The 11,675-nt window shown below is 40.4% G+C and overlaps 1 protein-coding gene across 2 annotated transcripts; it reads left to right on the top strand.

The window, feature by feature from the left end:
* The first annotated feature begins 608 nt into the window (after positions 1 to 608).
* On the top strand, positions 609 to 5,886 carry LOC307020687 (G protein-activated inward rectifier potassium channel 3-like). Of its 2 annotated transcripts, none has more exons than XM_079652211.1 (4): positions 609 to 733; positions 2,864 to 3,101; positions 3,612 to 4,824; positions 5,687 to 5,886. In XM_079652211.1, exons 2-4 carry the CDS (start codon positions 2,907 to 2,909, stop codon positions 5,881 to 5,883), a joined length of 1,605 nt encoding a protein of 534 aa, XP_079508337.1. In that variant the 5' UTR covers positions 609 to 733; positions 2,864 to 2,906; the 3' UTR covers positions 5,884 to 5,886. The 2 variants fall into 2 exon arrangements, with proteins under 2 accessions (XP_079508337.1, XP_079508338.1); XM_079652212.1 differs by lacking the exon at positions 609 to 733 and adding an exon at positions 2,648 to 2,719.
* The last annotated feature ends 5,789 nt before the right edge of the window (positions 5,887 to 11,675 follow it).

Below are 11,675 nucleotides of genomic sequence, written 5' to 3' on the forward strand. Positions count from 1 at the left end.
CACTAATATGGTTTGAAGAAATTGAAATAAAATAAAATGGGAGAGACAATAATGCAATATAAGCACAATTCAATTAAATAAACCAGAAGAATAAAAGGTTTTAAATCATACAAAATCTCATACTGCCTGTGCTACAGCACCTCTTTTCACCCTCTGTCTGAAACCAGAGCCCAGTCTGCTCTGGTTGGTTAGCTGGCCGGCTCTGTTGTGATTAGTCCACCAGCTTTGAGATGTCCCGCCCCTTAGGCTACCACGTACAATGTGCTGGTGCGTTAGCGGAAGTGTTACATGATGATGTCACTATGTTACTGAAGTAAACAAAGGAGTACAATGGAGGCGTTTCAGGCAGGGGGGGGGGGGGGAAGACAAAACTCCCCAGTAGGAACTTTGGGATTTTAGCTTCTGCAGACCATTTACATGCACAAAAACCTACATAACGCAGGAAAGGGAAAACACAAAAAGCATAATAGGGCATCTTTTAATTAAATCGCTTTTTAGTACTACACATTACATTAGTAATATCAATGATTGTCACATTATCTGTGAAGCAGAAGCAGCCACAACATGCAGTTATGTGTGCTGTAAATGATGCCGAGGGGAGGAGCCACACAGCTGTCCTGGCACCGCCTCTTTTACTCCAGCTCTCCTCCTCCATCTGATCAAACCTGATGACTCCAACAAGGAGGATACGTTCTGCCATCATCTGTGTTCATGTGACGGGATGCTCTACGCGGTATGTCATTCTTTCTCTTTTTGTTATGACAATATATCATTGTTTTTGTAGAAGTTTCCTATTCATGTCGTGCTTCATGGTAAAATACATAAATACGGGAGGTGGGAGAAGTACTCAGATCTTGTTCTTGAGTCAAAGTAGAAGTACCAGAGTGTAGGAATACTCTGTTACAGTAAAAGTCCTTCAATCAAAATGTTACTCAAGTGAAAGTAGAAAAGTATCATCATCAAAATATAGTGAAAGTAGCGACAGTAAAAGTAGTCATTGTGCAGATTGGTCCATTTCAGAATAATATATATGATATGTTTTGTAATGATTGATCATTAAAGTGTTCTCAAAGCTGGTAAAGGTGCAGCTAGTTTGAATGACTTTGTATACTGCAGGGTAGCTTGTGGATTTACTCCAGGTGGAACTAAAGTCTGATTTAACACTTGATTATATTACACATCATTCATCCACATCTGTAAAGTAACTAAAGGGATTAAATACATATAGTGGAGTAGAAGTACAACGTAGCATAACATTGAAATACTAAAATAAAGTACAAGTATTTTAAAATTGAATTTAAGTACAGTACTTGAGTAAAGGTACGTCACATCCTACCTTAATACATTTGACTATGCTACTTCATGTGTTTTTTCCTTGTCACACGAATAGACATGGATGCATACTCCATAATGTAAGGAGATACAACATGAAACAAATCGCAGCACCTGTAAATAAACTAGAAGATCAAAACAAAACGGAAACACTGAGATCAAGAATACTATTGTTTATCTTCTCTGCTTGTTACGGAGGATACATTACCTCGCACTAAAAGGCTGTGCTTCTGATTGGCTACCGTGACATCTGCACCTCACAAAGACTTCACACTTTTTGTCGGTGTGTGTGTGTGTGTGTGTGTGTGTGTGTGTGTGTGTGTGTGTGTGTGTGTGTGTGTGTGTGTGTGTGTGTGTGTGTGTGTGTGTGTGTGTGTGTGTGTGTGTGGGTGTGGGTGTGGGTGTGGGTGTGGGTGTGTGGGTGTGTGTGGAATGTACCAGAGTTTACTTGGCCACATCTGGACAATACTTTCTTTAAGCCGTCTGCTGAACACAGGCGGTAATCTCTTTAAATCCACTCTGTTCCTTAGTGTTTCTCCGATTAATATTGAGGATTAGTGATAATCCTTACATGTCAAACTAACTGAAGCAGTGACTGTTTAGCACACTTAAGACTGATGAAAGCTCATGTCATGATAAAGAGGAGAAAACGCAACAAAACAAGTCCTTTAGAAAAGCTTATTACTGCATTTTACTTGCACGATTTTTTCACTCGCGCTATTTTATTTCATTTAAATCTTAAGGTGCCTATATTGCATGTAGCATTTTTGGGAAACATCAACAATGAACTTTACATTCACTGCCATTAAGGCTCATACACACGAAATGTGATTGACTTAAAGGTCCCACGTCATGCTTTTCCGGTTATCAGTCTATGGTTATCAGCCGTCCCCTTGTGTGTTATGAAGGTTTCTCTGCATGTAAACGGTCTGCAGAGTCAAAACCCTCAAAGTACACCCTGTAGCGAGTAAAACTCTAACACAGAAAAGACCTCCCCAAAACGCCTCGTTGGAGATTTCTCATTTTCCATTGTTTACTTCTCGGTTATAGTGACGTAACTATTTGGACCAATCCGCGGACTTCCTCACACACACACACTCGGCGGGACGTTGCGAGGCTCGCTGCTGCGAGGAGCTGGACACTGTCTGTGTGTGGTTGGCGACACACCGCGGAACTCAGCCTGGGCACACACACAAACTCCCAGCCAGGCTGCGGGTGTGTGTGTGTGTTCGGGATGGTTTCGCTGTGTCTTGCTGTCTCGCAGACGGCCGCTGGGCTCACAGGGAGGGGGGGGGGGGGGGGGGGGGGCAGGAAAGAGCTCCAACAAGCCGTGTAGGACAGAGAGTGAATACACATAATATACAGAGATGCTGTATGAGAAACCAATGTGAGTTTGGAACATTGAACAATGTAAATCTATTCTAGTAGACCTCAACAATGGAATTATGATCAGTAGAAATGACATGACATGGGACCTTTAACGCAGGAGCTGCTGAAGACAAGACAATAAAGCCTTTAATCTTTGCAACAGGGGCACAACCTGAGGGTAAATCAACACCTTGAGGACATCAGCGATGCTCTCCACGGTGATGTGCAGCAGAGAGACGTTACCCAGCTTTGAGTTCAACAGTCGCAGAAGAAGCCCTGTTAGGATCGAGCCACGCAGGAACACCATCCCCGAAACGCAGACCCTCACTGCTAAACATCTGCTGGCATACCTTCCCCGACCTCAGTCAGAAACCATCCGCTACACCCCTTACTCACACAAGGTAAAGCTTTCTTTGTTGTGAATGTTGTGAAAAATGTGTTTTTGTTACTTCACTTTGAGCTTCTTACATTACACGTCACTTGTTAGTCGCTTTCACACAAACATACTAAGTACTGTGGGCATTCCTACAGGAGCAATTTGGGTCGAAGTGTCTTTTCCAAGGACACAACGACCTGCTGACTGCAGTGGGGATTGAACCAGTGCTCCCCTGATGGTGATTATCAAAAAATACATGACCAAAATAGTACTTAATGGAGCATTTTGCTGGTAGTAAGTGAACAAATCAATCCGGTTCCATCCCCACTGTTAATAATTCACAAACCTCAAATTGTGTGCGCTCTTGCTGGCCTCCCGTTTCTGGCACAGTGTAGCCACATCACCAGTATCCAGAGCCACGTTTTTAAGGAGTGTTTATAACTGGAGAGCCTTTGTTAGGACTCAACCTCTCAATCTAATTACTGTTTTTTTACTTTTGCATTTTGTGAATATTGTACTTTTCCCCCCCTTTTAGGATACAGCTAAATCCTCTATTGCCGCCATGATAACCACAAAAAGAGCTTCTCTCATCCACAACTTGAACTATGTAAAGTGCTCATCACTCCCCCCATCTCGTGAGGCTTCTCCCTCCCTGAGTCCCTGCAGCCAGTCCTCCCATGCACTCGCTTATTCTGAGCAAGCTCTCCCACAAACAAAAATGATCCAAGCAGTTCCTCTGGAGTCGGTGGAGGAAGAAGGAGAGAGGCCCGAGCCTCACCGTTGGCATCGCAGCCGACACCTCAAGCGCTTCAGCTCCAGGTGGCAATCCAGAAGCTCCGCTGGCAGCAGAGACTTTCCCGTGTCTGCCATCGAGAAGCTGAATGTCGCGAGGAGTCACAAGAAGCGCTGTAAGCTTCTCGGGGACGACCACTCTTCACATGTCACCGTCAGCAATCAGCGGCAGCGTTATGTCACCAAGGATGGAAAGTGCCAGGTCACCCAAGGACGTATTATAGAAAAGAGCCGGTTTATCTCTGATATCTTCACCACATTGGTGGACCTCAAGTTCTGCTGGTTCCTCCTCGTCTTCACCATGTGCTACATTCTCACATGGGTGGCCTTTGGGGCGATCTACCACTTTGGTGCCTGGTTGCGTGACGATATTGCACATGTTAATGACCCCGAATGGAATCCGTGCTTCCAAAATGTAGACACTTTCCTTTCAGCCTTGCTGCTGTCGATAGAAAGCCAAAGGACTATTGGATACGGCTCCAGGATGGTGACGTCCCACTGCCCCGAGGGCGCGGTGCTCCTGATGGTGCAGTCCATCCTCGGCTCCATCATCGACGCCCTGATGGTGGGCTGCATGTTTGTTAAAATCTCCCGGCCCCAGCAGAGAGCGCAGACTCTGATCTTCAGCAAGCACTGCGTCATATGTGAGCGGGACGAGGAGTTGTGCTTGCTCTTCCGCATCGGGGACCTGAGGGCGAGCCACATGGTGGACGCCAAGATCCGCGCAAAGCTCGTCAAGTCCAGGCAGACCAAGGAGGGAGAGTTCATCCCACTGGAGCAGTCGGAAATCAATCTGGGCTACGACACCGGGGGGGACCGGCTGCTGCTGGTGGAGCCGCAGACCATCACACACTTCATCAATGAAAACAGCCCCTTCTGGGAGGTGGGAGCGGAGCGGCTGAAGAGGGAGAGCTTTGAGATCATCGTAATCCTGGAGGGCATCGTGGAAGCATCCGGTGTGTTTTTAAACAGTGTGCTGTCTTACAAGTGTCCATAGAATCACAGCTACATTTGAAAAGTGCATTTTCAGTTGTCCCAAAAGATAGATACATTATTGATCCCAATTTGGGCGATTATTTTATTGCAGAAGAAGTGTGTTCAGACATAAAATAGAAAAAATACTTAACAGAGAATTAAACTAAAAATTCAAAGTAAATATAAAATGAAAAATATTATATAAAATATAAACAGTATAGAAAGAAGAGCTAAATTGTCCATAGATGTGGTAATACCATGCTACTCTGATCACTTACACTAAAAGTAATTACAAAAAAAGACCTTTTACCATTACTTAATTTGATGCATGGTTGCAAGATAAAAATGTAAATGTAAAACATAATTCTTATGAGCTGTGTCTACATAATTATTCTGATAATATCGTCACTTTAATATCGTGTGCAACTTCGACTGATATTTCTGCCTCAATTGATTTGAAATGAAATACATGTTGTACTAACTTAAAATATGGTAGTTATGTTTGACACATTCACATTGAGTGAAGTATCCTCAATATTGCTTTTGACCCCGTTGATAATGCTCGCTTTATGAGAGTAAAATGTGTGTTTTTGGAAAGTTTAGTTTTTCTAATCAACCCTGAGAAACAAGACCAAAGAGTCTTCCTGAAAAAGCTTAGTTTAAATTGGTTGAAATGTCTGCAAATAATAGCAAAAAACATATATACATTAGTGGACATATTCTTGTTTGAGCATAACCTTAAACAGCACATGTGTCCCGATGCAAATGATGAATTTGAATGTCATGTGTTTTGCCCAACAAAGTAACATTTACCTCATCCACTAATGCTTGTTTGTGTTGCAGGTATGACGTGCCAGGCGAGGACGTCCTACACCGAGGACGAGGTCCTCTGGGGACACAGATTTGAGTCGTGCATTTCTTTGGAGAAAGGGGGTTTCCGTGTGGACTACAGCGCATTCAATAAAACCTTTGAGGTCCAAATGTCCCAACTCAGCTCAAAAGACATCAGCACTAAAAAGGAAAAAGAAATCGTATTTTAGAAATGTTGGCTAACAGTTGATTTTGTTTTATTAATTTACCCAGGCCAGCCATAATTACTGTTTTTCTGTTGTATATTTATTAGATAAAATCTCTGTTTTTATTTTAATATATCATTTAATATGTTAACAATTGTTTTTCGTGTTGTGTTGAAATAAAAAATAAATATCTTGTCGTTGGCTGTGGTCATTTACAGTATGGGTAAATAAAATCTTAGCACCAAATATTTACAAGCTTGTTTTTTATTCCCATTAACACCAGAAAGTTTGAATCCACAGGCTTCACAAAGTATCAAAAAACACCCTTATAACTAAGAGTGGTTCCTGTCAGTGTTTTGTTACAACATATTTGATTATATAATTATCATTACTGATGCATTAACATTTCATTAAGGCAGCATTGCATTGTCTGACCTGGTTGTACTGGAGCTAATTTCATATTTCGGGGTTCCTACACTTTTCCACCAATGATTTTCAATGACATTTCAATGACTTCTCCATGACCTTTACCTCATTTTCCATGACCAAAAAAATGACTCGGAATGGTTTATTTTAACATTGAACAGGAAAATAAGGTCTGCATATGAAACATGTTGTGCCTATCTAAACGGTTAAATGCCATTTTACTTTTCATTACTACACGATACAGTATTCATTATCATTATAGTATTACTATTTCGGCGATTAGCTAAAATATAAATTATATTTGATGCAACTTTAGTCAAATTTCTATTACTTTTCCAAAGCTTTGGGAAAAATATTGTTTTCCATAACTTCTCCAGGGCCTGGAATTAGCATTTTGAATTTCCATGACTTTTCCAGGTTTTTAATGACCGTAAGAACCCTGATATTTATTCATTGATTTTATCTAAAGATTTGCTTGATCGTGAATTATTTTTCCATTTCATTAAAGTGGCGCGGAAGTAGAATAGCATTAAATGGCAATTATGAAGTGAAAAAGTGTGTAAACACCAAAAGTACAGGAGTAACTATACAGTTTAATTGTACTACTGAATATTCTTTGTGTCAAATGTAAGTTTTTGAATAGTTTCTCTCCATTTTTGAATTGTCACAAAGAAGATTAAGTCAAATCCACAAAGTGCTATTATCATAGAGTATAATGCGTTAGGCCAGCGGTTCCCAACCTTTTTCAACTCAGGGCCCACTTAAAAATCAAAAAAATGCTGCGGCCCACATTCAACCATAAACAATACGGAGGCTAAATAAAGTTCTGATTGGTCAATTCAGAACATGTGACACGTTGTAAATCCACTATAACAGACCGCTGTCAAGGACTGTAATGACCGTTGCTAAGGAGGATCAAGAAAGAGAAAGGAAAAGAGGTTAAAAAGAAAAAAAAATCGTATTAATGAAATTTTTCCACACAAATCGTGTTTTGTAAATGATTTGGCGGCAAATATTGAATTAAGATCTACACCCTTAAATATTTTATTTGGGCTTTTAGATGAAGACACAGTTAATAAATACAACTATTCTTCTGACTAAAATACATATTTTTAAAAGTCAATCAAGGAGTAATCTTAATTTAAGGTGTTTGAAGAGTAGATTAAAAATACAATTTATTTTGGAAAAAATGATTGCCACAAAAAATCAAAGGGTGGCTCAAGACGCCATTGCTTGTGAAAGTGATCCTACTGACTGTACTTTAAGCTGACTACATATATAACTACTCTGACCAAAATCAACTACCTTTAGCCAACAACTGTTAATCCATTGCTTTCATTATGACTTTTTCCAGAAATATTTATTGCTGATTTCTTCCATTATTATTCAACAAGAGGACTTACCTTAAAGAATAATACAGCATTCAAACACATAAAGCAAACCTCTCTGACTGCAATCAAGCTTTGGTGGCAGAACATTTCAAACTGTAGGTTCCCTCGACTCTATGTGGCCTGGTGCAAAAAGCAGCATCTATTAAAGATTTAACTCTGACACTGAGTTTCCTTAAGGACTATAACCAGGACTCTGAAGCCCTTACATTTCCATTTTAAATATAAAATCATAAATGAAAGCACACGCAGTTTCTGCTTAATTAAACACTTTATTTTCCAGTTGAGAATGTGACATAACCTCTAATGATATACATTCGACGAATAATGTAAAATCATTTTTTTTACATCAATGAACAAATTTATGAAAATCAAGGGTTACCTGGTGTTCAAATACACAGAGATTTCACTTTGAAGATATAATCAAAAATCTCATCGTAGCCCCTCCCTCCACCAAAAAAGAAACAGCTGTCAATGAAAAATGTATTGACAGGCCTTGACTCTAAATCATCCACATCTATTGCTGTTGTTCTACACTCACAGAGACCTTCACAATCTGCAGTGGGAATCCATATCCTGTAAAAATGAATGGAAACATCCTCTCAGTGAAAGTGTGTGTGAAGGTGTGTAAGTGTGTGTTAGTGTCAGGATCCGAGAACGACAACGTTCCTCCGTCCCAGTCCAGATTCACTCTGACCCTCTGGAGCTCCTTCTCAAATGGGAGATCAATTTGTCCATCTATGGATTCCACACATAATTCACCTTTATATAAACACATTCTCCATAACACAAACTCAAATTCTTCCTTTCTGTTGACAGACTCTGCCATCACAGCCAGATCCCAGTGTGTACATATTTCACCTGGACGTCCCAGCTGAAGTAAAGCCCTCAGAGCCCAGTAGACAGCAGTAACTACTCAGCCTCTCTGGATTATCAGGAAGTGTCTCTTCCTCCTCTCCTTCTTTCACAGAGGTCAGATCTTCAGACAGGACGAGGTTCGGATCAGCAGTGTTTGGGTCCAGGATGAGAGGAGAGTAGGACACCATGTCCTTCATCTTGCTCCAGATGTTGAAGCTGAGGTTGCCCAGGTGTTTGGCCTGGTCCATCAGAGCTCCTGAGGGCAGCTGTGGATCCTCCAGCAGGGGGCGCTGCAGCCTCTCCACTGCACCCTTGTACTTGAGCAGGAAGGAGACGTCTTCAGCTCTCAGCTCCTCCTCTGTGGCTATGACTGTGTTTGCAAGAGCTGCTATCTCTCTGCTCACAGCCTCCATCTTCTCCTTTATCATCTTCCTCTTCTGTTTCTTTTCCTTCCTCAGTGCAGCCATCCTGGCCTCCTCTTCCTCTTCTAGAAACTGGTGAAGCTTCTTAAACTGCTCCTCAATCTGCATCTCTGTGTGTTGGGCTTGGAACAATATGTGTTCTGCTGTTTGATCAAACTGCACGTTAACACGTTCAAAGAGCTCCAGTTTCTCCTGAAAGGGCTGCAGAGACTTCTGGAGCTCCTCTCTGAGATCCTGAGCAGCTTCATCGATGGGTCTGAATCTGTGGTTGGTGTGTATTTTTGAATCTCTGCAGAGGAGACACACTGGCTGCTGATGGTCCAGAAAGAAGAGTCTGAGTGTCTCAGAGTGCAGACTGCAGAGTGTCTCTGAAGATCTCTGATCTCTCTCCAGTAAGAAGGTCTCACACAGGTTCTTTAACACCAGGTTAGAAGGAAGTTCTGACCGTGAATCAATTATATTGTTTTTCTTTCCTTCAGTTATACCTCACACCTTCACAGAGATGAACACATTATAATTCAGTGTTATTTATATTTACAATAAAGAAGATTTAACGGCCCATGTATTGGATTTCGTAAAAGTATCCCCTTTATTTTCAAATCGCGAACACTTCCACGGATATGACGTCACTGCTTCGGTACATCGATGTTCTGGTAGGAACCTTTCTTTCTTACAAACGTACAATCAAAATCAAGAAGGCTCAGTACACACAAAAACAACTAACAATAAACGAGGATTCTTTAAACACAAACAGATTCTGGGAAAATTGGAAAAATCTAAATAAAAGTAAACACGATGACCCAGTTATACAGAATGGATACATCTGGACCGATCACTTCAAACATCTGTATGGTAACATTCCTCTCAATTCTGACTCAGAACAAACACAAATAACTGAAAAGTTCAACAAATTAGAATTGGTCATCAAGGACTCCCAGAACCCTTTGGACTTTCTAATTACTGAACAGGAACTGGACAAAAAGTTGATTAACCTAAAACCAAAAAAAGCAAGTGGGCTTGACGGCATATTGGACGAGATGCTAAAACACTCAAGTAAAAAGATCAGATTGGCTATACTCAAACTATTCAATTTGATCCTGATTGTAGGTTACTTTCCTGACAGCTGAATCGTGATCTCATAACACCCATTTTTAAAAACGGCAATAAATCTGACCCTAATAGCTACAGAGGCATTTGTGTGAACAGTAACCTGGGGAAGGTCTTTTGTAGTATTATAAATTCCCGGCTTATAGACTTCCTTACGAAACACAATGTCCTGAGCAAAAGCCTAATTGGATTCTTACCAAATCACCGCACATCAGACCACATTTACACCCTACACACCCTAATTGACAAATATGTTAATCAAAATAAAAGCAAAATATTTGCCTGTTTCATCGATTTCCAAAAATCATTTGACTCGATTTGGCACGTTGGTCTATTCAACAAACTACTTCAAAGCGGTATAGGGGGAAAAACATTTGACCTAATTAAATCTATGTACACAAACAACATGTGCAGCATCAAGATCGGACACAAAAGAACCACCTTCATTTCTCAAGAACGGGGAGCAAGACAAGGATGCTGTTTATCACCGGCCCTGTTCGACATCTTTAACGAACTGGCCACTATCTTAGAACAGTCCACAGCACCTGGGCTCACACTTCACAAAACAGAGATCAAATTCCTGCTGTATGCAGATGATTTAATCCTGTTAAACCCGACAAAAGAAGGACTTCAACAGAGTTTAAATATACTCGAAGGTTACTGTCAGACCTGGGCCATGGTAATTAACATAAAAAAGACAAAAACAATGATATTTCAAAAATAGATCCAGATGTGAGGCAAACAACACTGACTTTACAATTGGGACATAGACAATGTGACTTAAGACTTCTTCTACTTAAGTCATGGACTGACCCATTATTTTAATAAGGGGGTAAAATGTATAGCGTGACGGGTTTGAAACAAACTGGGAAACGAGTGTCGACCAGTCTATGGTGTCCACCATAGGTGTCGACGAGTGCAATTTCCTAGATAATTCATGTATTTTTCAGATTTTTTTTCTCAGTTAAATTACACACGTATTATGATTATATTAGCATTAAAATACCTATGGCAATTGTTATTTGTTTAATATTCAATGAATATGTGGCGATGCTCAGTGAGGACATACAAACATGTGTGTTGTCAACTACAAACACAACTAATTATAATAAAACCAAAACAAAATATATATATTTAGTTTTACATTGTAATGCAAAACACCCTGTTCCTTTAATTCAGTGCTTTAAAATACATTTTGTAGTTTCCTTTCAGTTAAAATCTTTGAAGTGAGGGGACACAAAGGGCACCCGATTCAGAGAATCACCCTTCAACTGTTTATCTTATTCTCTTAGCTAACTACTCTGACTGTATATCCCTTACTTTAAGCTAACGTTTTGTTGTTTATTATAGCCTATATGGCTATTATATGCAACCTGGTTGACCTGGCAGGACTGATGTTAAAGCATCTGAAACTGAAGTTCAATGATTTAGACTTTTGATAAATAACCCTTTTTGTCCTTGTGGATTTTTTCACGTATTGCTTGTACTCGTTGGCTTTGAGTTGTTGATTTGTAATGTTGTCCTGTAGGATAGTATCTCTAAATTCAATAAAGAGTACTAAATATTAAAAAAATACATCAGGGGTGATATCGACTCCAGGCCGGTAAATGGCGCT

Source organism: Notothenia rossii (genome assembly GCF_949606895.1).
Source record: "Notothenia rossii genome assembly, chromosome: 9".
Taxonomy (NCBI): domain Eukaryota; kingdom Metazoa; phylum Chordata; class Actinopteri; order Perciformes; family Nototheniidae; genus Notothenia; species Notothenia rossii.

Excerpts from the sequence above, each read along its gene's own strand:
- LOC307020687 (XM_079652211.1), top strand. The coding sequence starts at position 2,907 with ATGCTCTCCACGGTGATGTGCAGCAGAGAGACGTTACCCAGCTTTGAG. Across the intron at positions 3,102-3,611 it reads ACACCCCTTACTCACACAAG|GATACAGCTAAATCCTCTAT; the intron begins GTAAAGCTTTCT and ends CCCCCCTTTTAG. Across the intron at positions 4,825-5,686 it reads GGGCATCGTGGAAGCATCCG|GTATGACGTGCCAGGCGAGG; the intron begins GTGTGTTTTTAA and ends TTTGTGTTGCAG.